We start from the raw sequence: 27,674 nt of genomic DNA, 5'->3' as shown, positions 1-27,674 counted from the left end.
CTTGCAGACAGTTTCACCCCGTTTTAAATTCACCCAGGCATAGTTGTGTTACAAGAGAAGAAACTATGAATCTGGAATTCACCATCTTAAATTCACATTCTGACATGCGAAAATAAAACGGGGCCGAATATTTCCCTGTATACAGTAGATCGCAGATAATGCAACATTAAAAAAGGCACATTGGAAGTCGTGAAACATACAACAGTAATAGAAAAGTCGTGCACGATTGGAATTGCCTTGATTACAATAAAAATTCCCCATTTTTAGCATTTAAAGTTCTTCATTAAAATCCCTTCCTGTGTGATTAAATCTTATATATATCTGCAGCAAATGCCAACAAGTGTCCAATGAGAGTAAATGTGTATCAATTTCACTGATGCTTCTGTCAGTACTCTGTAGAGACAAGCAATCATAGAAGTTAAATCCCTTGGTCAATCAGAAGTAAAACTAATGTAAACAGGCAGTACCTTGAATGCATACACCTCTGAAAGATGACAAGAAGTGTTTTATTAAAGTATATTCAGTATTTACTTTAATAAATAGTGATCAAAATGAAAAAAAAAAATATATTGCACAGTAAAAGCACTATAAAACAGCAATTATTGTCTGCAAATATGAATCGATCATTCTCATGTGCCTCTCATTCATCCATTGTTGTCTTTCAATAATACTCCATCTCTCAGGGATCACATTCTCCATTAGGGGTTTTGAAGAAGACCTCCTTCAGCTTCTGCATGCGTCTCTCCAGCTGACTTGGAGACAGGGCAGCATGGCTTCTGTGATGAAGTTTAACTAGCTCTGTGTACTCTTGGAATGTATATCGACCTCCCTTCTCTGCTATCATCGTTATCACATCCTACAATATTTACAGCAGTCAACTGCATTAACTAACCAGTGAAAACAAGCTTCTGAGAGAATATTGCGTAACTGAAATAGAAGTGGATCTGCAAACAGGTAGATCCGCGAAACAATTAAGTTGCAAAAAGTAGGAAGAGTAGCAACACCAGCTGGTGTTGCTGAATTCTCCCTTTTCAATATGGAGTCCACTCTGACTTTCCCCTACACATATCACAATATAATTTAATTTTACTTATAACATGCAATTTGATTGGTTCATTTGACTTTTATCAACATTCTTTATATCGTATAAAAAAAGTTGTAGTTTATTCCCGTTACATGACGTTCTAGGAATGACATCACAATACATTTGGCTGTTCTTTGAATTTTGTTGCTTTGGCAATATTGGTCCACGTCATATAAAAATTCACATTTTCTATAGAATTATTCATCAAATAATATCAAATGCCATTCATTGAATTAAATCATAAGGAATGAAAGTAATTTTTACTCATTTTCTACGATATAAAGTAAGCTGGGACAATTTACACTATTTTATAAACCGCTTTGCAATTTATAATGCGTAAACTGTCCCAACTTACTTTATATCGTATAAAATGAGTATTTACTTTCATTCCTTAAATAAAAGCGAGGGTAAGAAAAAAAACAATATTGGACTAGGAATTACCCAATAAATAAACAACAAGGAAGAGGAATCCTCCTACAAAAATTAAAAACAAGTTCTGGAAATCTGAAGAAAAATTAGAAAGATACAAGCACAGGAACACAATCTGAGTTGCATGACAAATCAGTACAGGAGTTCGTAGTGTGGGTGTGTATATTAGGACACACACTTACTTTCACTTACGTCGGTGTTTATGTACAGGAGTTCGTAGTGTGGGTGTACATATGTGTGTCTTTATAAACCCCTTTAGTAGACACACCAACTTTCACTTACGTCGGTGTTTATGTACAGGAGTTCGTACTGTGGGTGTGTATATTAAGACATACACTTGCGTCTGGGTTTACGTACAGGAGTTTGTACTGTGGGTGTGTATATTAGGACACACACTTACATCTGGGTTTACGTACAGGAGTTTGTAGTGTGGGTGTGTATATTAGGACACACACTAACTTTCACTTACGTCTGGGTTTATGTACAGGAGTTTGTAGTGTGGGTGTGTATATTAGGACACACACTTACGTCTGGGTTTACATACAGGAGTTTGTAGTGTGGGTGTGTATATTAGGACACACACTAACATTCACTTACGTCTGGGTTTACGTACAGGAGTTTGTAGTGTGGGTGTGTATATTAGGAGACACACTAACTTTCACTTGCGTCTGGGTTTATGTACAGGAGTTTGTACTGTGGGTGTGTATATTAGGACACACACTTGCGTCTGGGTTTATGTACAGGAGTTTGTACTGTGGGTGTGTATATTAGGACACACACTAACTTTCACTTACGTCTGGGTTTATGTACAGGAGTTCGTAGTATTGTCTGGCATGGTCTAGATCGGCTTCTCTAGACATCGTAATGTTGGTTAGGTTCTGCTGTATGGCAAACAGATTTCGACACCTACACAAAAACAAGAAAAGTAGGAAAATAGACAGAAAATGTCAGCAACGGAGACATTCAGTCTGTTTCTTGTTAGTTATACATGTAATTTTTAACTATCAATAGATTTAAAGTAGAAACAGCTTACTGTGCATTTTAATTTTAAAACATGGTACTTACATTTTTTTGATGCCATTTTCATTAATTTTCTTCATGTATTGAATACTGTTCATTAGTATTGATGCCACTAAAAATCCCAGACTCTCGAATATGTACCTAAACACATAAACATGTACATATACAGTGTAAAGGCAAATAAAAAGTTTTTTACTAAATGCAATATACATGTAAGATACACGTATTTTGAGAAAATATTGACAAAGATTTGCTAGATTGTCTTACCTGAACTTCTTGGGCTGCAGACTCTGTTGTAAAACTTCCTCCATACTAGATAGATCCTTGTTTAGTTTTAAGACGTTAGAATCTGGGTCAAGATCATCAATGGGTCCAGCATAATTGGACTAATAAGATAACAAACTGATGAATAGCTATACATGTGTGGAGTAAATAAACTCCTAGCCTCTTTCTGGATCCAACCATAATCCGATAAAGCAGTACGAATATGTAATGAATCGTGATACATGTATTACAAACCTGCTTAGCAACTGGTAACAGGAAGTAAAAGCAATGAACTCTGACTTCCAGATGAAGAAGCAGAAGACATATTTCGGCTAAATCCTGGAAATCCTTCACTAAATTCTTAAGGGAACTAAATTACAAAAAATAAATAAATTTTAAAAAATGAAAGAAAGAAATTTAATAATATCAAATATTGCAACATACTCAATGAAATGTTATTTCATTTTTAATATCACAAAAGTCACTGATTTTTCAATGGCCTGATATATTATTAAATAGGTATGCAAATCAGGGTGGACTGTATTTCTTGGATATGAGTCAAAAGTCTATGTACCTTAAAGTTTTTTCCGATACAGGTGGATATTCCTGCAAAAGAACAATATATTATGAAACATAGCAAACATTTAAGTACAGACCCTGAAGTGTCCTACTATCCAACAAGAATTGTTCCATTGCCATTCTGTTCTCAGTCTAGAATTGTTCCATTTACCATTCTGTTCTCAAGTCTAGAATTGTCTCATTATCATTCTGTTCTCAGTCTAGAATTGTCTCATTATCATTCTATTCTCAGTCTAGAATTGTCTCATTACCATTCTATTCTCAGTCTAGAATTGTTCCATTATCATTTTGGTCTCAGTCTAGAATTGTCTCATTACCATTCTATTCTCAGTCTAGAATTGTTCCATTACCGGCCGAAAGCATTCCGTTCAAAACATTAATGTGTTCTGTTCTGGTAGAAAACCATTTACTCTCTATAATTCATTTGTATGTGCTAATACTTTGTGCACATTTATTTGGAATTCACTTGGTGTCTGCATCACTACAGATCAGTATGGTGCTAGGGTGGAAGAAGACTATTGCTCAAAACAGGAAATAGAGATGGCTGTTTTGGATTCCCCATAACATTTCTACATATTTACTGATAAAAAGCTTTAACAGTTCCATGCTTAAAATGAAATAAATTTTAATCAATAAAGTAATCAGTTACTTTTTTTAAATTACCATTTTAGCAATGAATGATAAGATACATTTGCACCAAACACTTACTTTAAACTTGACTTCATTGCCAAATCTTTTAATTTTTTTGTGAACTAATCATGGAATTTGGAAAACTATTCATATATATAACGTATCAAGGAAGTATGACAAATCTCTCTCTGTCTACAAAAAAAAAATTTAGTGGTGAAAGAGACCAGTTAAAAGAAATTGAAGCCAAAATATTTGTTCTTCATCTACATTTGTTTCATTTTCTGTAAGAATAGCTCCATTCCTTTGTGTTAGCGGTCAGCTGCGGTCAGTTGTCTTCAGGGTCTGTATTGTCTTCATACAGAAAGATACCATTCATATTTTGATTGAAAGTTTTGTAGTCTATACCATGATTAAAATTTCCCAGTAAAGCATTAAACCCTTGTACAATTGTACTACAAGCATTAAATGAAACACTCCTTCTTCTCTATCAATCTAAAATAAGACTAGATAGAGATTTTTAAAATCACATGTATATCAGATAAAGCTTATTTTCAATTGAAAGATGGAAGACTTACAGATGCTGCAATGTCTGCTGCCGTTGTAGCAGATCTGGCAGACAAACAATTGGAAAAATCCTTCATTCGATTGGAAAACCACTCCTATTTAAAAAGAGGCAATAAAAAAAACCTGCAATATTATGAAATCTTCAGAGGCTACACAACTTTTCCAATGATATTCAATGATTCCTAAATATGTAAAATGTCTTATACATATATGTTTATGACAAAAACTTTAGACTACACACCAAACTTTCATGCACATTGGCAATGGTCCTCATTTGGGTGACATCAGTGATGATTTCTTGCTGAATCATGGCATCTGATGAGGTGAGATTGCTGATGAGTATTTGGGCTTCCTTAGAATTAAGGGCCTTGATTTCTTCCTCTGAGCAGACGTCCTCGCTGGCTAGTTCCTGGCCACTGGCAGACTGAAGGGACCGCCAACTTGGTAAGGATCTGTCAAACAAATAAAACAGACTTGTTGTCAGACATTCATAAACCTTTGCAGATGAGAAACGCCCAACAGATTTTTATAAATTGTTAATTTCTAATGGAAAAAAGTAAACAGCAATGGAGAATGACATTTGCATGTGTAAATGAGGATCTTCGCATGCCAAAGGTGATGTTCCATGGTGTTTCTCTTTTCACACTGTGGGGTGTCACCCATGGCTAGCGAAGATGTGTGTGTACATAAAACATTACTTTGTTAAAACTCTCACAGACCATTTCTGAGTAAATGAACAGTTGCCGGTGCATGATTAAACGAGTGATGTGTTGGGAAATTCTTCAGCAGATTTATAGGGGAATAAGCCTTGGCATCAGATTGACATTTTGTGCACAAACAATAAAACAATCTACCTGACTTCATAACTGAAACTAGTCACACAAAAGTAAAATTTTACATTTCTGCTTCATAAAATCATACAAAACTGTAAATTAGATATAAAGAAAATGCATATGAAAGTAATGTGAACCTTGACAAATCAATGTAAAGATTCTTCAAAAAGCAAATGAAAATACCACATACAATTAAAAAGTCTAGTTAGGACTTATGGTCAATATTAAATGGTACAAAAATAGGGAATAGATGCAGTACAAATACGTATTAAAGGTAGTCAATGTCAAAATTAAAAAGTTGATGTTTGTTTTTTCCCCCATCAAAATTGTTGATTCTTACATAAAACAACTGCTAAGTTGATGTGTATCCTTAAATTTTACATGAAATTTTTGAAGAATTCATACACTGTATGTAAGTATTTGTACGAGCCTTAATATATATACATATATATATATATATATGGCAAAAAAGAAAAGCCTTTCCATTCTTTCGTACCTGAGGAATCGACTTATGTCTTCATCTTTGGCCCACATGGCGCTGATAACGCGTCTCTCATCCGAGTCATACTGTACAATTTCTACAAGAAGGAATATGTTACTACATCCAAATATTCACGTTTAACTAAAAAACTTTTGTTGTGTAATCTGATAATCTGCCATTCTCATCATTCTGGTAATGGTGCAGTTGAGATTTTTTAAGAATGAAGATTTGGAGGGTGTTTTATTTTAGCGAGGGAATAACACATATCTCTAAAGATTCTTGCTGCTGAAATCTAATTGTACATCTATCTGTGACTATCAAGGATTACCTGTCCTGGTTTGTGTAGAGTTACCTACCCCTGTATGCTGAATGACAGGTGTCTCTGTATTCCTTCAGTGTGTTACAAATCATATTCAGGAATTGATCAGCATAGTCAGGCAGATCCTGCATCAGCTCTCTTAGCTCTTGAAGGTTCTTGTCCACTGTCACTGTACTCTGTAAAATATTGAAAAGAATTGGAATGGTAGTTATCAAGAAGTTCAAAATGTTCAATTGTCAATGCATGAGACAACGATGGACACAGACCAATTGCAATAGACAATAAAAATGTTATGCAGATAAACTTATGCATATCAAAATTATCAATGTACATGAATGCCTTTAGGGGCCTTAACTCTGTCAAAAATTATTTGACTACACCCACACATGTACTTGACCTGCACATTCTAATGACATAATTATATCCAAAATTTCAATTCAAAATCTCCATGTGTGACTGATATAATGAGTTGAAACTGTGAAATATTTGAAATTTTTCAAACTCCAAGGGATTCAACTCTTCCAAAATTTATTTGATGGGAATCAAATACAAACTTAACCTGCATATTTTCAGGATGTAACTATATCCAAAATTTCAATTTAACATGTCGACATATGACTGAAATATTGAGCGGGAACTTGAAGTTTTGTTTGAAATTTTCTGAGTTCCACCAAAGATGTTTGGCCTGACCCAAATATAAACTTGGCCTGTGTATTCTTGTGACATACCTATATTCTGAATTTTATTTCAAAATCTCCATGTGTGATAATGAGTAGAATGTATGAATTTGTTTTGAAATTTTTCTTAGTCCAAGGGGCACAACTGTAAAAAATTATCTAACCTGTGTAGTCTCATAATGTATCTACATGTATATACCGAATTTCAGATGAATATGTGATTCCATTGCAGAAATAATATGAATATGTGATTCCATTTCAGAAATAATGAGTGGAAACTGAATTACGGCAGAATGACAGAAAGGTGGAAAAGGGTAGCACTATATGCCTCAACCACGTCACAATCGGGGCATAAAAATCCATAACAATCATGTACATGGTCAAGTATTCCCACAACGTCAAGTATTCCCACAACATCAAATATTCCCATGATGATGAATGACGGTGTATATTGCATAGACTGGTGATCTTTTCTTGTGATATACAGTCAGCCTTAAACTGGTTCACTCTCAGTCATCCAGACAGAAAAGAAACTAATTTGATAGGAGAGTTGCTGGAAAAATATAGTTCACAATGTTTCCATGATCAACATCATCAATAAATTTGAACAAAAGTGCATGAAATAAATCAATGTTAGCGAAGAATTAATGAAAACTTTTTTTTCTAGGAGAAAACTTTAAATCAAATCATCATAGATGTTTCCTGTCTGTCCTTTTAGCTCCATGGAGCATAATGTCCAGAGAGATATTCACACTCCCCTACAGTGATGCTGTTCTTGATGTCTATGAACAACTGTTCTAAGATTTTTAGATTGTTTAATGGTCAATGAAATATTAGAAATTCAAACTTGAGTGCCATTTCATCACTAGAATATACATTTATACAACCATTCATAATTATGCTGCATCTCACCTTGGTTTGTTTTTTTGTTTTTTTTACATGAGCAATTTTAAGCTTTTGCAGTTAAAAGTTTTTTATGAGGTTCAGTATTTACCGCTGCATTAAATTTACAGATCATTTTTTATGGGGGGGGGGGGGGGGGGGGGGGGTATAGTAGGTCCATAACTCAGTAATTGTACTTTCTACATGTATGTGCTTTAAAACATCTAAGGTTACTCACCGCCAGTTATAATTTGGATGATACATCTGACCTACATTTTCTGACTGAATGATCAAGTTAAAGTTTTTTCCAGCAATCCCATTAATTTTAAACACTGTAGCAGAATGTTAAAGATAGTTTGGGGGTCATTAATACCCATAACAATTTCCTTACAGACATACATGTACACGTTAAAATTCAGTATCATATTATGCCTCTCGTCATTACTTTCAGTACTTTGATTTCACTTATAGCCAGCTAATTCAAAAGAATACCACTGCAAAATGTGCAAAGAATAAATTTCTATCACAGAGTAATACCAGTATACTTTTGACAGATGAGGGTGAATTTAGTTTTACTACAAGATGGAATGCACAGGTGTGTTAAACTCATTTTTTGACTTTTGAATACTTTTGAACAATCAATACTGTTTTTGTATTTAAGGTAAGAAGATACATACTGTCAGCAGAGGTTTAATGACCCCGAGCTCCTTTTGAATCTTGTGATCCACCACATGCCGTAAGGCGTCAAAGCCTGCAACACGATCAAAAATTGTATACAGAAACATGTTTGTAATGTGAACTCCAAAAGAATGTCGCACACATCTAAGTAGTCAAATAGAACACAAGGTAATGAGATTTCAGTGTTTTAAATTAAAAAAAAACACAACACAACAACATAAAAATTAGTGTCACTTCACATTAAAACAACACTAACACCTAACTGTTCACAACACATTCATCAAATCAAAAGAAATTATCAAACGCTGCATATTGATCTATCAGAGCAATAACAATTACACACATGATCGTTTTACTTTTCCATTTTAAATGAGCCTGTTAAAGGGGGTAAAGAAAATCAGCGTAAGGACGGCAAGACTCTGGGTGTTTGACATTTTTCTAAGCAATATTTTGTTAGATCTTGTGGAGTTAAGGTCAATTAATATGTATGATCTTGTGGAGTTAAGGTCAATTAATACGTATGATTTGTTAATCTTTTATCTTTATTACTCGTTACACATTAAAGATTAATCACTTTCATTCATCTGAGGGTTTAGTTTTTCAGTTGGAATCTATGCACTTTAGATGATACACAATGTACATGTTTATAATTTTTATATTGTCACATGCAAGTTATTTTGCTTACATGAACTTTATACAGCAAATACTGCCTTATTTCCTGTATATGTTTATATTTTCACATATATACTAAATACTGGTACACATTGAGTGCAATGTACAAAAATATGCAAAGCAATGGACACAAAATAACAAGTTCTATTTCTTTGCATGTTAATTTATGCTACAACCAATAAGAACACAGACATTCACTGAAGAGATAAAAATTGTGCAGATCTGCAGGCATATGGTCACATGACAGTCACATGACATGCTGACACTTACTCTCATCTTCCTCATCCACTGCAGTGGATAGAAACAAGAAAGAAAATTTAGATAATGTAAGAGAATATGGTATCATGCACAGATTTAAAGATATTCACAGCCAAGTTCAGTAGCTTCTACCTCTTAAGAATAATGATCTCATAATGTTATCAATGCAGTGTACTCAAACTTTGAACTTTGAACCCGAGTTACTGAATATGGCTAAGGAACTGTTATGTTTGCATAAAAATGACATAATAAAATCGATTGTATCTTCCATATCAGGTTTATTGCTGATTTTAAATTATTATCAATTCAAGGAGTTTATAAAATAAATGAAGAACAACTGTACACACTACATGAAAATATTTAAAATCACATTGATCTGCATATCATGCTAAGAATTACACAAAAGCCTAAAAAAAAAAAAAAAAAAAGATATCTTATTTCGCAGAAGTAAAATGTGTACATAAAGATTATCTTGTATGAAAATAAACATTAAATTAGCAGCAAGTCTAAAATGATGATTAAGTGCTTTACAGAAGTAAAGAGGTCCTTGATATTATTGCTTCATCGCACATCTGTCACCTTACCAAAAAAAGGACCGTGTACGACAAGAGCTGTTTTTGGCCTCCCCCAAAATGCTTCACTTATCATTATTTTGTTGAAGAATGTTTGCAACTTTGACATTATCAAATCATATAACTTAAAAAGATACATGTACATGTACATTTAGCTTGATAAGATTTTTGATATCCAATTTATAAAGAGTTGTTTCTTGTCCTTCTTTCACATTTCTTTGTGATATATCCTTATATCAATAAAAATATATCCTTACATCAATAACAATCAAATTAAACATGTTCCTTGGTCTGTTCATTGACACAGCAAACACCATACATTAACAATTTCCTTTTATTTTTATTTTCTTCTGTGGAAAAAATTGAAATAGATAGATGTGTAAATATTGATAAAATGGGTCACTTGTATTGTCACAAATATAAATAACGTATAATTCCAAATCTGTCTAAAAATTATTATAAACAAATACGAAGCTTGGTTAAGATAGAACATGTACATGTAAATGAATAAGAATATGAAATTTGAAGTTTTTGAGGGGTTCAATAACATGTACAGCTCTTTAGGTTTTGAGAACACATTCAAAAAGAAATTAAACCTTCAGAGAAATCACGTGATAAACAGATATTTGTGTGACAGACGTATGATTTTATTGTTAGTGAGAGTAAAAACATACATACTCTGCGGGTTTTTGTAGTAGCGGATTAAATCTTAAAAGTGGAAATACACTATTAAGTGAATATTTAAAATAAACACAATTAAAACATATCCTCGTTGATCTACATAATTTTTACAAATAACAATGTTCTTGTGTTTTATTGATGTCTTCATCTGTTGTACGTATTCATGATTACTAATGAACTATGATGTCATATTTTGATCGGTAACTTTATTTCTGAATGAGCTATAAATCAATGACATGAATACAAATATTCCCAATGAACTATATTTTTCATTCTTTTACCTATATTCAATTTTTTTTAACTTTGAAAGTTTCATTTTTACCTTACATAATCCAAAAAGGCATTTCATAACATTTCATTAACACTGTAAATCAGGTTTTGTTCACAGCATAATTGAGAATTTAAACTCGCAAAAGTTTGGTACTTGTGATTTTTTTTTGTTTGGTTTATGTATTTTAATTCAACATTATTTGTGCTCTAAAGTTTCTCCTCATGTATAAATAACAAAAATGAAACTGAAACATTGAACATTAAATTCTACCTTTTGTGGCTGAACCAATGCTGGTAGATACTGTATAGTGAACTTGACCAAGAAAAATATTCTGGACAAAGTCTGTCACGAAAGCCTGGAGACTGGATCTTCTGTATATCAAGACATATATTAAAATAAGGAACATTTTGGCCACAGTCAAGTTCTTACTACAGCCATAGATGTAAAACAGAGGGACGGCCAACTCTCTGTGGTGGGGAAATATGTTTCCAGTTTAGTAGCGCCCTCACCGGGATGTACAGAAAGTGAGAACGAAAACTTCAAGTATTGAATATGTGAAACGAAAAGTTTCTGCATACTTTAAATGAAATGCTTGAACAAACTTGGTATGATTTATAATTCAAATGCAAGTGTTTAAACAGTCTGATTACAACACCCCCCAACACCCCCACCCCACCCCCCACCCCTCACACACACTTTCTCCTAACACTCGTCGGAAGTCGTGTATCAATGTTTAAAGCTTAAGAATTTTACATGACTTACATGTAGATAAAAATGAATTATCCCACATTCTTCAAATTTTATATTTTCATAGATTTATAGAAATCTTTTGCTGCTCTGTGTAGAGTATGAGAGCAATAAAGCAGGTGGAGGCCGGGGGAGATACACACCACATAACAAATAAAAAAAAAAAAGTTTCTCCGTGCGCCATTAATCAAAATGTTGATAAATAATTTTTCACATTGGCATTGTACTGTTTGGACAATTCATTGATCTGCAATACACATGTTAGAGACATAGTGTGATACATCATGAGGGGATCAAATTCAAGCTCTAACATCCGGACACCAAGACCAGCAATACTTACCCCTATCTACTCTCATCTATTTGTCAGTGGGAACTCTCCAAGGCCAGCTCAGAATTTTTTATTCTATTTCTCATAAATCAGTTGCAGTCTTAAAAAAAATATGAAAAATAATAATTCGAAATTCACTGGTTAGATTCCAATACGAACTCTTCTGCTAAGTAAGGCAATAAACCTCGACCTTGTAAGTCCCAAAGTGTATTAATTTCTTTGAAAGGCTGGCATAGCTACATTTTAAATTCCTGCACCTGTGTTTTCCTTGAAATGTACAAAACAACAGTGTTTTCATACAACTGACGTTGCTTTCTATACATCTCATTGAGGGCGCTGAAATCGCGAGGAGATACTTTCAATAGAAATATAAGGATGACATCACCAGTCGGCGGTCCCTTTCTTTAACGTCTATGCTACAGCAAAGCATAATCAGGTTTACTTTCAACTACAGACAAGGCATATTCATTGAAATACAATGCTTGCATCAATATGAATCATACATTAATTAATCACATTGATTTACAATAATATGTTTTACTATATAGCCATCAATGTTTCATTTTTTGATACTGTTGATTTCAGAGTGTGATCCGGTTTTCCGGATCACCACACTGTGGTTTTCTGATTCTGTATCAGTATCCTCTGAAACTGATGACATCACAATGCATCAATGCAATGTTTATTGTAGAAATATCAACAGCGTCACAAACAAATCTGCATACACAAAATACAATTTAACTGCATTTCTGTGTTTTAGATTTATTATCTGCTAAAAGTGGATTTAAAAATATTTAAGGGGGTACGTATATAGAAAATTTATCATTACTACAGTAACTTGATCCGAAGAGTTGGATCACATCTCGTTGACAGGCGTGGATCATCAGATCAAACTTGACGCTTCGTGTCTCGTGTGATCTAATGATCCGCACCTGTCAACTCGACGTGATCCGACTCTTCTTCAGATCAACTCAAGTTACTGTTGTAATAATAGATACATGTATATTGATAGATGGATCTTTTTTGCAAAAATGTTGTTCTAAAAAAACACAAATATCATTACCCATCTGGACAAGCAATGGCATCTTCTATTTCTCTTATGAATAACTCCAGAGGTTTGAATATTGCTGGGGGAAAAAAAAAAACATAATATAAATTTAAAAGCTAACAACATAAAATATCACATTCTATGAACCATATGGCATGATATTCTGTAATATTTAACATATGAAATTGTAGAAATGAGAATTTACATGTATATACCATATTATTTTATATGTTTGTGAATATATGGTAAACCCTGGGTTTACATACCAGCAGAATTTTTTCTGATATTGTAAACATTGGATTTACATTTTACACATCACCTCTATTTTTTCCTGCCAGATTGTATTCATGGGGTTTACACAACATCTGTATTTTTACCTGTTATATTATATACATAGGGGATATTCAATGTTTTGTTGTTGGATACATGAGTGAGACAGGATTTCTTTTATAATTGTCCGTATATCGAGCAAAGCGAGAGGTTTGATTCTAATTGGACTGGAGTGAAAGTATAAAAAAAACCCTCCTGTCTCACTCGTGAAATATAATCTATATCCAACAACAAAAAAACACACACACAAAAAAAAAATTCCAACATTGAATTTTCTGTTTATTACATTTTCCTCACATTTTCCTTATTGAGCACTTTTAACTGTCCCTGTATTGATGTTCAAAACAATATTACGAAGAAAATATAGTAACTTAAGAAATATGCAAAATATATAAAAATAAATACATTTGAACAATAAGACAACTTTAATAAAGATTTTTTGGTATTGTAATAAAATACATGAAAAATTAATTATGTATCACGTAAAATGAAGGGGGATCTTATGTATCGCGGATGAATATTGCAGCAAGTAGTCCCTATTGTTATATTCACTGTAATCCCTATTGTTATATTGACTGTAGTCCCTATTGTTATATTGATTGTAATCCCTATTGTTATACTGACTGTAGTCTCTATTGTTATATTGACTGTAGTCCCTATTGTTATATTAATTGTAGTCCCTATTGTTCTATTGACTGTAGTCCCTATTGTTATACTGACTGTAGTCCCTATTGTTATATTGACTGTAGTCTCTATTGTTATATTGACTGTAGTCCCTATTGTTATATTGACTGTAGTCCCTATTGTTATATTCACTCTGTGAAAGTAAACACAAAGAGAAACAGTGTGAAAATAACAATTTTCAATCAATGGATAAATTTCAGTATCTCACTGTTGAAAATGTAATAAACATGGTTTCACAACGCCTGTATTTTTTTTACCTGTTATATTGTATACACTGGGTTTACACAACACCTGTATTTTTTTTACCTGTGATATTGTATACACTAGGTTTACACAACACCTGTATTTTTTTTACCTGTGATATTGTATACACTAGGTTTACACAACACCTGTATTTTTTTTACCTGTTATATTGTATACACTGGGTTTACACACCATCTGATTTTTCTCCAGGCCCATCTCTGCCAATAATGAACTACTGAACAGATCCCCCTACAATTTTAGAAATAGATGTCAATAAAAGAATTACCACTCATAAATTACCTTCAGTTTTATGTACTGTTGAACATCGGTATTTCATACACTGATATCTAAATACCATGGATATGTTGAAGTGATTCGGAAATCCCAACCACTTCTTCTCTAAGTATTTTACCTGCATAATCTCCAATCCTCCGATATCTAGAAGTTTTTTCTCAGGCCTATCAAGTTCTAGATAACAAGGTTTAACTGTATATAGAAAATTCTGGAAAGACTTACAGTATCAAAAGCCCGACTATCATCCACGTAGCTATTAGTACTGATGGCATGAATCGAAGCATCAAATCGGAACAATGCCATCTACAAAATAAAAAATCTCTGATCATGTATTATGAACAAATATTTCAAAAATTAATTCATTATCATTAAAATCATTTTTCAGATCATTTGGACCTAATATTCAAATTTTAACATATTTTTCAGTTATAAGTTCATGTATTTCATAAATCTGAAGTTTGGAATAACCATTTATCTTATTCATTTCAAATCTCTTTCAGCTTTCACCTACGATATAACATAATTAGCCTGACTGGTTGTTATGGTTTTTCCTTTGTCACTATGGTTACCTTTTTGGGCTTTGCTGGCCTCTTCTTAGCAAAGAAAGAGTTGATATCCGTGCTGGGTTCATCAAAGCTGGAGGGCGCTCGCTGTCTGGAGGAGGAAGTATTCTCCACATCAAGATACTCCCTCAGAAGCAACTCCACCTAATAACATCAAAACATGCGCTGTAATATACCACAAATATCATTTCCCCAAATAATCACATTTTTTGAAAATTTAAATCAAGCAGTTTTTGTCAGAAATAATTAGGTATATAAAATGGTACAGATGAAGATGGATTTCCTGTGGACAATGTATAAAGTTGAGCCTTACTACAGCTTGTAGAAAGTTGAGCCTTACCACAGCTTGTAGAAAGTCGAGCCTTACCACAGCTTGTAGAAAGTCGAGCCTTACCGCAGCTTGTATAAAGTCGAGCCTTACCGCAGCTTGTATAAAGTCGAGCCTTACCACAGCTTGTATAAAGTCGAGCCTTACCACAGCTTGTATAAAGTCGAGCCTTACCACAGCTTGTATAAAGTCGAGACTTACCACAGCTTGTATAAAGTCGAGCCTTACCACAGCTTGTATAAAGTCGAGCCTTACCACAGCTTGTATAAAGTCGAGCCTTACCACAGCTTGTATAAAGTCGAGCCTTACCACAGCTTGTATAAAGTAGAGCCTTACCACAGCTTATATAAAGTAGAGCCTTACCACAGCTTGTATTTTAGACCAAACATCTGTCATGTCATACAGACATTCCTGTCGGACTGGAACCCCAGACACCTGAAACAAAACAGCGCAACAGAATTATCAACCACTCTATCAACAATTGAGATATTCATATGTTTTCTTAAATATTTCAAATGTTCAGAATATGATTAAAAAACCATCTCAAAATCCCCATTTTCTAGCATTCGTACATTAACATTATTATCTACTTGTACCTCGTAAATCAAAGAAAATGGTGGTGGACCATTTAAATTACTTCACTATTAAATGACTAGCACTTTGCAAAGTCCATATTTATTTGACTTGTTTATGGGAAGATACTTCCTCCTTCCCCATTCTCTATAAACCATTAATAACCATGTTGAAACTATCAGAGTGAGCATGACTGTAGCAGCTGATCAAAACACAACTTAAAACTTCCTCTAGCATACACATTTACCCCTACATGACAAGCAATTCTGAAAAAGAATGGGGGAGAATAGAGCATGCTTTCTGCCACCCTATTCGTGGGTGGCATATTCTTATTCTGTAGAGTAACAGTTTCTATACAGTGTCATGTTGATACAAATCAAACAATTTTTTAGTCTGTCAGACTGCATTCTACGTCAGATGTGAAGAAATTTCATGCTCATAACTGCTGTATGTGTTTAGATTGTCTTATGTTGGTAAAATTTTAACTCCAGAGCAAGTAGAATTAAAAAGCTTTTAAAGTGAAAAATAAATAGTTCATCTATGATTTTTGTTCTGCAAATTTGTCAGGCAATCCTAAAAAGTTGTGATTTTATGCTACGATCAGGTTTTAAGGTCATGCTCCAGTGTTTGTAATATGGTTTAACCTCCTATAAAGATCAAGCAATCATAACACAGATTTACGATCATACAGCTGAACTCCATTTCCAAGGCAAAGTACAAAATTTAAACAATTAGATGAAAAGGCATCTGAAAGAATGAAATCAGAAAAAGAAAAGAAAATAAACAAATGAAAATAACAGGGCATTCCAAAACAACTGGGTACACAAGTTACCTCCCTTCTGCTTCCTGTTGTCTTTTGTGAAAATAGAAACAAGGTTTAGTGATAAGTGACCAAAAAAATGAACATTTGGACAATGCAATTGAAATTTTGAAATGGTGTTGACTTGCAATGCAACACTACCAAAGTCACATGGCACTATATCGCTACTCTAACTAAAGGAAAGGTTTCTTACAGTAAAAACACCTGACATCTGAAAAGTTAGTCACATCAGAAATTTCTAAATGTAGCCATCATCAAATTCTGAGGTACTGCAATTGTAGAACTGTTTCATTTTCATTTCATATTCAAATGTATACTACTGACTTCAACAATTTCAGGAATGCATCTCTCCTAAAGAGCTAAAGTACTAATAATTTTCTATATGCTAAATGTGATTTTCACCATAAGACAGATATTGACACTAGACAGGAAGAGACTAGGTGAAATCTAATACAAATACAAATGTATATATATATCTAAAAATGTAACAGTCTTACGATGATTCTGTGAAGATTCCTCAAGACTACTTTATGCATGTGGGCGACAAATCGGAACTGATGGAAGATGTTCTCCAGCAGGTCCAACAGACACTGTGACTGATTAGAGCTGTCCACATGGTTAGACGTGCTACAGACACAAAGACAATAATTCTGATATGAATTTTTTTTCGTCCTACTGGCATGTACAGTTCCAAGAGGCTTGATCCCCCTCCTGATTTGTCAATACACAAAAATTTCCCCATTCTTATGGAATTCAGCTATAAAATACTGAAACTTTAGACCCTTAATAGTATATACACAGTAAGAGCCCCCCCTTGAAAAAAATTACCAGGAATGCCCCCCCCCTCCCCCCTCTCTGGAAAATTTTTTTCTGGATCTGTACATGACATACAGTACTACAATTAACTTGTGCTTATAGAAATAAATTCCTCTAACCTCTCTAGTATATACTAAAATACACCTGTGCTTATAGAACTGAATTCTCTAACCTCTCTAGTATATGCTGTGAAGTCCGAGCTACAATGGCTGACAATTCTGGTTGGATTCTGACTTTCAGGCCCTACCAAAGATAAATTTCTCAAGTACAAACACCAATCCCAGCCTGAAAATGCTCATTCACAAGGAGCAAAGAGTACAAAGTTTTATGTCCATTCATAATTGCTTGTGTTTATTTCAATTTCTGTTATGTTGATAGACTGTTCATAAAATTACGAATCTCCTTGAAATAAATTTTTTTTTACAATGCATAAAATACTTTATTCCAAATACTCTGTAGCATACATGTATGTCTCCATGTTTATTCTGTACAACCAGCTCATGAACCTGGTGTGACGTACAGTACATACCTCTACCACTAATTACGTCATTCTGTGAATGCCGACCTTCATCTTTCTGTATGTACAAGGTAAATACGGTTGTTAAAGAGGTGGGACGAACCATTGGTGCACCGATAATCTACGATTACATGCTAGAGGTGGGACGAACCATTGGTGCACCGATAATCTACGATTACACGCTAGAGGTGGGACGAACCATTGGTGCACCGATAATCTACGATTACACACTAGAGGTGGGACGAACCATTGGTGCACCGATGCATCATGATACTAATCTTGGCAATATACAGATCGATACACATGTCAATATTAAATGACGATACCCATCATAACATTTTCCAAAAATATCCAAATGTCACAAGTCGGGTATTTTTAGTCCGTCTAACAGAAAATGAAAGTAGAACCAAAAAAAAAACAAAAACATGACAGACTACATAACATTAACAAAACCGACTTGGAGCAAGTCAGGGGTATGGGAGAGGTTTGGATTGTCAGTTTATGAAAGGGAAAACGGTGTAAGAAACATCAAATTTGAGAAGTTTTTGGAGCATTGTGATATTCATTTTATTCTAGTCAAGTAACTAGCTCAATCTAGTGATATTTTTTCTGTTTTGTTTTGAACTGAATAAATTTGAAATCCTTTTTTCTACTTTTTATTGATATGCAAAATATCATGATATGTATCGTATCGTGTATCAAGTATCGTGATATTTATAGGATCGGGTAGAAAGGATATCGCCCCACCCCTAGTTGTTTATCATCATTTAAACATCTAACTTTATCAACCTCTTTGGCTATACATGTACCTCAGCTGCCTCTGGTATTTTTCTCAGCATATAAAGGGACTCGACTAAGATGGCCATAAAGTGGGTAGGGTCATCCTCTGGGTTAGAGTTCAAATCCTCCTTGACCTCTTTCCCAAACTCCATTTTTTCTGGAGGCGGAATACCATTTACTCCTTCTACAAATGAAAAATACTTAAATATAAAACATCCAAATCTACACTATTTGAGCAATAAGAATATTTTTTCATCATTGTTTAAAGTACACTAAAGAATTTGGAAAGCAGCATACTTCTTTTCAGATTGTCTTGTTTCTGGGCAGTGCTACTCTTCTTTCCTTGGAGCGAGGAGAAGTTTGGTGATTGTGACTTTATGTAGATTTGTTTGTTCAATTCATCTATCAAGACCTCATGTAATTGCTGCAAGATACGAAACCAACAAATTTCAACACTATTTGAAATAATGAAATTTTTGGAGATCTTACATAGACGTACTCCAAATAAAAAAATAACAAATATCAAAAGAAAAAAAATCTAGCAACAAGAGGCCCATGGGCCACATCACTCACCTGAGTCACCTTGGCCCATATCTGAAGACTTTCCATATATATATTTGCATGTAAAACCTTAGTCCCTATTGTGGCCCAAACCTACCCCTGGAGGCCATGATTTTTACAAACTTGAATCTGCACTATGTCAGAAAGCTTTCATGTAAATGTCAACTTCTTTGGCCCAATGGTTCTTGAGAAGAAGATTTTCAAAGATTTTCTCTATATATTTCTATTTAAAACTTTGATCACCTATTGTGGCCCAAACCTATCCCCTGGAGGCCATTGTTTCAACAAATTTGAATCTGCACTATGTCAGGAAGCTTTTAATGGAAATCTCATCTCTTCTGGCTCAGTGGTTCTTGAGAAGACGATTTTTAAAGATTTTCCCTATATATTTGTAGGTAAAACTTTGATCCCCTATTGTGGCCCCAACCTACCCTGGGGCCATGATTTGAACAAACTTGAATCTGCACTATGTCAGGAAGCTTTCATGTAAATCTCAGCTCTTCTGGCCCATTGGTTCTTGAGAAGAAGATTTTTAAAGATTTTCTCTATCTATTCCCATGTAAAACTTTGATTCCCTATTGTGACCCCAACCTACTTCCCCGGGCCATGATTTGAACAAACTTAAATATGCACTATGTCAAGAAGCTTTTAAGTAGATGTCAGCTCCTCTGGCCCAGTGGTTCTTAAGAAGAAGATTTTTAAATGACTCTACCATAATTTTGCATTTATGTGATTATCTCCCCTTTGAAGGGGGCATGGCCCTTCATTTGAACAAACTTGAAAGCCCTTCACTCAAAGATGCTTTTGGCTAAGTTTGGTTGAAATTGACCTAGTGGTTCTGAAGAAGAAGATAAAAATGTGAAAAGTTTACAATGCCAACGATGACAGACAACAGACAAATTTTTATCAGAAAAGCTCACTTGAGCCTTTGGCTCAGGTGAGCTAATAAGGTCTTGTGTCAGATTAGCTTTTCTACCTCTTTTCTTGTAATCAGTTCTGCTTTTAAATCCCTCAGAGCTTCAACTCCAACCAGCTGATTTTCCAATTTGGCGACTTAAAAATAAAATTTGAGCCTCTATTCATAACAGTAGACTTTGATGTGTAATATAAGATAACAATTTGAACTCAGGCAGCTAATTCAATATTCACATCAGTGTTTCTTTTGTAAGTGTAATTCTTCCAAAGAAGACTTATAAAATATGATTGTCAGAAACCCTGCTTTATTCATTCACATACCAGCATTAACAACTAGTTCTGTTCCATGAAGATAATGCTTCTTTAACAAGAGATTATCTAGCTTTGTAGGAACTTCCTTGATCTGTTCTCTTAAAAAGAAATGTACAGCAATGTTACAACAAGAATTCATTCCCAATAATTCATACATGTAAATAAATCAATTGAAGTCCTGCTGTGGTAGGATAATGGTTATCTAACTTGACCCATCAAAGTAGAACTCAAAACAACCCTGTCCTTCTTTGATTAACCACAACTAAAACATAGAGCCTTTGTCCGTATGACCTAGATCACTCTCTCGTCAAAGGCAACCAATGAGTCTGGTACAAGTATCATTTCCATTACAGAATTCTGACAGGGACACACAGTGGGATAAAAAAAAACTTTCTGCGAGGGATCAGTGAAATGAATCATACTTACATTTGATCCAACATGGCTACCATTGTCTTCTGCTCTACTCCTTCTATCCAAAGTCTTCGTAATTCATCCCTCTTACAATGTAAGAGGGTCTTACAACTGCTGAGGTCATCCTTAATTTTCTTAATCTTTTCTCTTGCTTCTACAATGTACAGAGAGAATATCAAGGGAAGTTCTGTCTCACAAGTGAAATAAATTCCATATCCAAATGTTATTTCCATTGGCCAGTGTTGTGTCAATAATCCTTTCCTCCTTCAATCTTCATGCATCTTCAAAAAGGAACTTATGTTTTACATCTTTTTAAAAGAGGCTCAATTTGTATGGAAAGTTAATTGGAGCATAGTAGTATGAATATCTTCTTTTAATGTACAGAAATATAAGGAATATGTGTCCAGGTTGTTTGTATTGCGAAGGTTGTATAGAATATGGATGTATGGGGTAATTTCCTTTGTATGGTTGATGTTGTCAAAAATATATATTATTACCACATACCTCCATAATTTATATACCCTGATGATACAATTTAACAAGTTATGTCATTCATTTTTTTTTTTAAATAAAGTTGAAATTTTCTGTTTGAAACAAGTACATCCAGTTCTTTTTTCACACACAAATTATATACTTTATGTTAAAACATTATTGTGTGGGAAATAATGTTTGCGAATCACTGCTGAAAGCCAAAATATTTCTCATGCACATACAACAGATCAAATTACCATTATTCATATCCTTACCATGAATGTTAAATGAATAAATAACCTTAAAATTTACCTCTTCTGAATTCTTTTTAATTCAAAGAAACCAACCTAACTTACCATTGACTGATTTACTGATGGTGCTGAAGTCTTGGGTAATCTGGGCAAGATCTTGATAGTTTTCTTTATAAGTGCAAAAGATACAGATGTAAGTTTAAGTTATATGCAACATTCACAAAATAAATCACATACATGTTTGATAAAACAAAATAAGTTATTTAGCTCTCCTAAAAAGGATTAAAACATATATGAAAGTACAATTATGCTACCATTTATTCCCAAAGCAGTTGAGTTTTCCAATATTTAAACATACTAAACGAGAGACATTAGGAGAGAAAATCAATGTCACGTGTTGGGCGTGAATCCTGGAAGACACATAAACATACAGCCAAAGGCCTAAGTTACCATTTAGCCAAAGCAGTTGAGATTTCCAATATTTAAATAAGAGGCATTGTGACATTGCGAGAGAAAACCAATGTCACATGTTGAGTATGAATTCTATGAGACACAGTGACATTGTGAGAGAAAACCAATGTCACATGTTGAGTATGAATTCTATGAGACACAGTGACATTGTGAGAGAAAACCAATGTCACATGTTGAGTATGAATTCTATGAGACACAGTGACATTGTGAGAGAAAACCAATGTCACATGTTGAGTATGAATTCTATGAGACACAGTGACATTGTGAGAGAAAACCAATGTCACGTGTTGAGTGTGAATTCTATGAGACACACAGACATACAACCAAAGGTGAGGCTTAAGTTAATGATTTACAAGTGACAAAAATGGACGGATTTTTTACCAGACACAAGTTCTCCAAGTCTCTTGTCACTCTGTGTGAATGTCTTTTCTATCCTCGCCTTCTCTTTTTCTCTTTGTTCAAAATCCGCACTGCAGAAATGACACATACACAATATCTTATCCACTTTTCTCCTCGAGTTGTAAGTTAACAACCAACATTTTCCTTTAATCATTCTTTAATTTCTCTGCATAATTTTTCTAAATATTAAGCCCCTGGGTGAGCTTTACAGACATAATATATGTTAAAAGAATGCATCTCCCTCATGTGAAGATCCTTACCTTGTAGATAAAGTTCTGACAATGGCCATGAGAAACTCGGACTGAAATCAGAGAAATACACGTATAAGTCTACTACATAATCAGAGATTCAACTATATCATATACCTAGTAGTGTATCAGCCCTGATACACCAATCTTGGCTAAGGTGAGACAGCTGCAAGGAGGGCTGTCTCGCCCTATGGGCCGAGATATCTCTGTCTCGGCCCGTTGTCAAGGGGCTGTCTTGCCCTCAAATTTCAAATGGCCATTTCTTCTTTAATCTTTTGAAATTTAACAAATCTACATGAAAAAATTATGTTATGCAGGTAAAAATAATCATTACAGGCCAAACCTGATGAATTTTACTGAACCAGTTTGTATGAGGGCCTTGTAATAAAGGTATCGAACAGAAAATTGAGACATTGAATCGAGGGTTTATATTGAACAGTATCGATATTTCGGTGAATCGTTTCAGCTCTAAACTCCTCCCATTCTGACATGTCAATGATGTGTCATGATTCAAAGTGCCTGAGCAGCAAGCTTCAGTCATCAGAGAGAGATCAACTGATAGACCTGCTGAAGTCTCTACGCTTATTTGTTTGTGATGTTTGCTGGTTGCTTTCTGTGTTGGCTTAGTTGTCTATATGTTCTGACATTGTAAAAAGGCATGAAAGAGAGCAGATTGAGCGAGTCTAATCAATTTCTACATCTAATAATCTGTTCGTTGTATCATTAACATGATGAATGTTATATTACAGTGTAGTTCTATACTGAATGTCACTACAAAAAAATCAAGTGTTAGAAGAATGCTTCAGTTCAAACCAGTTGATAACAGTAATCAGAAGAAAATTTTGAGATATTCTGTAAGTATAAATTCCCAAAACGATTTATTTTCCATCGTAACCCATACATGATATATTGAGTAAGTTCCTATGAATTGAGTAAATTGCAAACAAAATCATACAGTTTCATTAAAAAAAACTGGTTTATTGATGAAAAAGAGTAAAAATGTCGACTGAAAAAGAAACATTTTAGATAATCCCTTGGAACCATATCTACAGCAATTATATTCGTATTTGATCATGCAGTCTTTACAAAATTACAGGTCTTTAAACATGAAATTATCTTTTCAAAAAATGGACTCAAGCATCAATATATCATTGCTTACATATTCAGTGGTTACAACTAAATGAAAACTTTGAAAAGTTCCCTAATTTCTTCTGATTTCATTTTCCACCTTATACATGCCAAATAGATTATTTTGATAGATTTGGTAAGTTCCTATGAATTCAGGAAGATGCAATCAAAATTATGGGTTTTTGTCTTCAAAATTCTGCCTTAAAGTGTTATATGAGAGCCAAAAATGTTGCAGGGAGGAAACTTTGAGATGGTCCTTTGGATCTTTATAAATGGTAACATTGATTTTATCTCATTTTATGGTCATGTATGTCTAAGACTTTCACAATATTACATTGATTGAAAATGCTAGGGCAAAATATGAAAAAGTTCTTTATTTTTAGGAGAAAATCCCCATTAGGTCCCATAATGGTGTCAATACTTTGAGTTGACCCCTACACAATACTCTATATGCAAAGGCAATTTTTATTTTCTGAATAAAATTTCAAAAGTACAACTCATTAATGATACAAATTGATTAATTTGATAAAAATCACTAGGTAGAAATGATTGTACTCTGCCTCCTTAAGATGTTTTGACAGCTGTTTCCACACACACCTGTTATGGATATAAATACTAATACCAATACTTTTTGTTTTGCCCTCAAACAGGTCATGCTACAAGCAGTACAAGCTATAACTGATGGGAAATAAATTGAAAAATAAAAGAACAAATATTCCACCTAATTATGTGTGATTGAATATATATAAATAGAATCACAGTAAATCTGAAGCAATACATCCGTCAGATCAGCAGAAAATGTCGATTCATGAATCATTGTCATCCTGTCAGTAATTCAAGCTTCTAATCTCCGATGTGCATTGACCTCGGAGGTCACAAGTTCGGAAAAAAAATAAAAGAGAGGCAATCAGCACGTGTCAGAATTGTAAACAATTTTATAGAAAATTCACTATCACAATTTCATTTGAGTGGCATATTTGCATTTAATTTATTTATTACTTTCTAACACTTACAGTACTTTTTGTCGTTCATGAAAATATGATGTAATATATCTTAAAACAAACAGCATGTGCCGTTATTCACGTCAGTTTCCGTCTTATATATGACCTCGGTCTCAGCAACCCAATTATGTTTGACAATCATCGTTTCCATGTCCCTGTATACGACGCAATGGCGGTTAATACGAAACTATCATTGTAGGTATGCTCTCAAACAGTATTCCATTGGGTTTTTTTTGGCTGATTTTTTCTTCAGATCTTGGGGATTATATTAGTTATAGTGATAGGTGTTATTTGCTGCATAATTGAATAGTTGAAAAAAAAAATACCATCAGTTACAACTTGTATTGCTTTAAGTTATAAAATTTATACACAAGAGGAAACTTGGTTACTCTGACAAGCACTAATAATAAATAGGTTATATATTCGTCATATGTGTTAGCATAACACTATCTACATGGACAAAAAGTGATTTCCTTTTGATATTTTTAATTATATAAGCTTCTGCATATGTTTGATACATTTTTCATATGTCAGTATTAGAGACATGTATAACAGAGATAAGCAACTCCTACGGCAGCATGTTAAAAATACGTGTCCACCTATAAATCATTACTTACTATTTCTTGGTTTGATAAATGGATGCTGATTTAAGATTATTTCATTCCTATCATAAATTGGAATCGAACATAACATGTTTTGGAATGATTTGACGATCAACAATTAAACTATTAACAAAAAAAGTAGGCAAATTGTACATTTACATTTCCTGAAATCTCGCCCATTTTTCCAAGTTTGGATCATCTGTCACCTTTTTAAACTGCACTATCATTTTACTTTGAAGTGAAACATCTGATGAAAATATATATCCTGATTGTTCTGGTGATAGGATTTAGAAGGTTTGAACTTGATATCATTCATTCTTAAGTTGATACATATAAATTGAATTCTTGAAAATCAGTTGTGGGCATGTGCATTATTACCACGAGACTTGAGAAAGTTGCTAATTTCTGTAATGTATTGTCTCTGCTATAACATAGTGACTTAGTGTGGCAGGGCTATATATTTATATCTATTTGAAATCCGGATACTTGTGGATATCCATGTAAGCTATACCTGTCCACTTCTCTAGAGAGAATAAGCCTTTACCAGGTTGGGAATACTTCCCCTACGGCGAAATACTCTCGCGAAAACGTGATTATCCTTCTCTAGCGAGAGTAAATATTTCCCGTACAACTGAGAAAAACATCGGCCATGGAGTACATCTCTTTGTGAAGAAAAAGTGCTAAATTGTCTGATACTTCTGCAAATATATTAATCAATGCAAAAACACTCACGACGCATTTGATTTCAGACTGCTTCCCTCTTATGTAGCACCTTTGATATGCAATTTCTTTACTGTGTTGTCAATTTTATAAAAACAATTCGCGTCATGTTGAGTATGTGTCACACTTATTCAGCGTTGCAAGGGATTTGCCATTATTTTCAATAAAGACGCCAAAACACCTGTTTATGGTAATGTTTACTTTCTCGCTAAAGGGGGATAATCGCGTTTTCGTTAAAATATCTCGCAACAGAGGAAGTGTTCCCAACCTGTTTACATCTGTGTACAATACAGATTTCATATTTTAAAGATTTCACATCCTGTAAATGTCTCTTTCTGTAGGACCAAAAGGAAATTATATGTTGATGCAAGTTCATTCATTATTGAACCTCAGTATTGGTTATTGAGAATCATAAGAATAATCAAAATGAAAATATGCTAGCAGGAGAGATCAAGACCGAGGCAATTCGGGTTTTGTTTCTCTGACATTGAACAACCCTAATGCAAACTTATAGTATGGTATAATAGATAGCGTTGTCATTATCCTTACCGTTTCTCTTCCTTTCGCAGCCGGATTAACAATTTTTTCCCCATTTTTCTCCATATTCCACCAGCTGGGAGGAAACCGGATGTTTGGGGGGAAATATGGAATTACGAGTCCGATTTTACCATTAGCCTCGTCGCAAACCACAACCTTGTTCCATTCGTCAGAAGGTCATAGGTCATAGATAGGCTAGGGACATACCTACTCCTACGGGCAAGGACTTTGCAACACTCTACGAGGACCTGGCTATTCCATAGGACGACCCCTACTTCGACTCCGATTATATGAAACAAATCTAATATCCATGATCTCTTGAAAACTAATACTAGAGACATATATATGTATGTCTCTGCTAATATTAATACGAGAAATAGCATTTAACACAGAAAACCCTGTCTGGGCTGTCCCTATCATAACTCCTGAAGAAGTTCTCTTAGCTACGAAGAAGCTTCCTAACAAAAAGACACCAGACAAATTTGGCTCCGTAAGGTGCCCGTTCTCTGACATTGAACACACCTAATGCAAACATACCTAGACGTACCTAGTATGGTACATTAACACACATCGTTGTCATAGAACCCGCAGGTGTCTATTTACAGGACTCTATATACAAAACGTACGAGATGATCTGCTGCGCATTTGCAGAACTTTATACAGCTCAATTTCAACTCGTCTA

At 34.1% G+C, this 27,674-nt stretch overlaps 1 protein-coding gene across 10 annotated transcripts; it reads right to left on the bottom strand.

The window, feature by feature from the left end:
* Positions 1-504: 504 nt before the first annotated feature.
* LOC125657993 (exocyst complex component 4-like) lies at positions 505-27,298 on the bottom strand. 10 transcript variants are annotated; one of them, XM_056148931.1, is made up of 32 exons: positions 27,005-27,298; positions 23,017-23,057; positions 22,739-22,827; positions 21,992-22,054; positions 21,180-21,318; positions 20,763-20,851; positions 20,503-20,579; positions 19,263-19,389; positions 18,995-19,149; positions 17,841-17,911; positions 17,350-17,479; positions 16,865-16,885; positions 15,823-15,894; positions 15,138-15,275; positions 14,791-14,871; positions 14,436-14,523; positions 13,033-13,096; positions 11,165-11,265; positions 10,621-10,650; positions 9,383-9,400; positions 8,440-8,513; positions 6,241-6,379; positions 5,900-5,981; positions 5,425-5,442; positions 4,812-5,022; positions 4,582-4,665; positions 3,372-3,403; positions 3,053-3,167; positions 2,801-2,919; positions 2,579-2,674; positions 2,308-2,419; positions 505-856 (listed from the first exon to the last, which is right to left on the bottom strand). In XM_056148931.1, exons 1-32 carry the CDS (start codon positions 27,056-27,058, stop codon positions 680-682), a joined length of 2,907 nt encoding a protein of 968 aa, XP_056004906.1. In that variant the 5' UTR covers positions 27,059-27,298; the 3' UTR covers positions 505-679. The 10 variants fall into 10 exon arrangements, with proteins under 10 accessions (XP_056004906.1, XP_056004907.1, XP_056004908.1 ...); XM_056148932.1 differs by lacking the exon at positions 5,425-5,442 and having other exon boundaries at positions 27,005-27,155; XM_056148933.1 differs by lacking the exon at positions 9,383-9,400 and having other exon boundaries at positions 27,005-27,155.
* Positions 27,299-27,674: the final 376 nt, after the last annotated feature.

This window comes from Ostrea edulis, chromosome 9 (genome assembly GCF_947568905.1).
Source record: "Ostrea edulis chromosome 9, xbOstEdul1.1, whole genome shotgun sequence".
Lineage (NCBI taxonomy): Eukaryota > Metazoa > Mollusca > Bivalvia > Ostreida > Ostreidae > Ostrea > Ostrea edulis.
Note: the sequence above shows the minus strand (reverse complement) of the source record. Positions and strands in the feature narration are given on the sequence as shown.

Excerpts from the sequence above, each read along its gene's own strand:
- LOC125657993 (XM_056148931.1), bottom strand. The coding sequence starts at position 27,058 with ATGGAGAAAAATGGGGAAAAAATTGTTAATCCGGCTGCGAAAGGAAGA. Across the intron at positions 15,276-15,822 it reads GGTCTAAAATACAAGCTGTG|GTGGAGTTGCTTCTGAGGGA; the intron begins GTAAGGCTCTAC and ends TGATGTTATTAG. Across the intron at positions 5,982-6,240 it reads CTGTCATTCAGCATACAGGG|AAATTGTACAGTATGACTCG; the intron begins GTAGGTAACTCT and ends TCCTTCTTGTAG.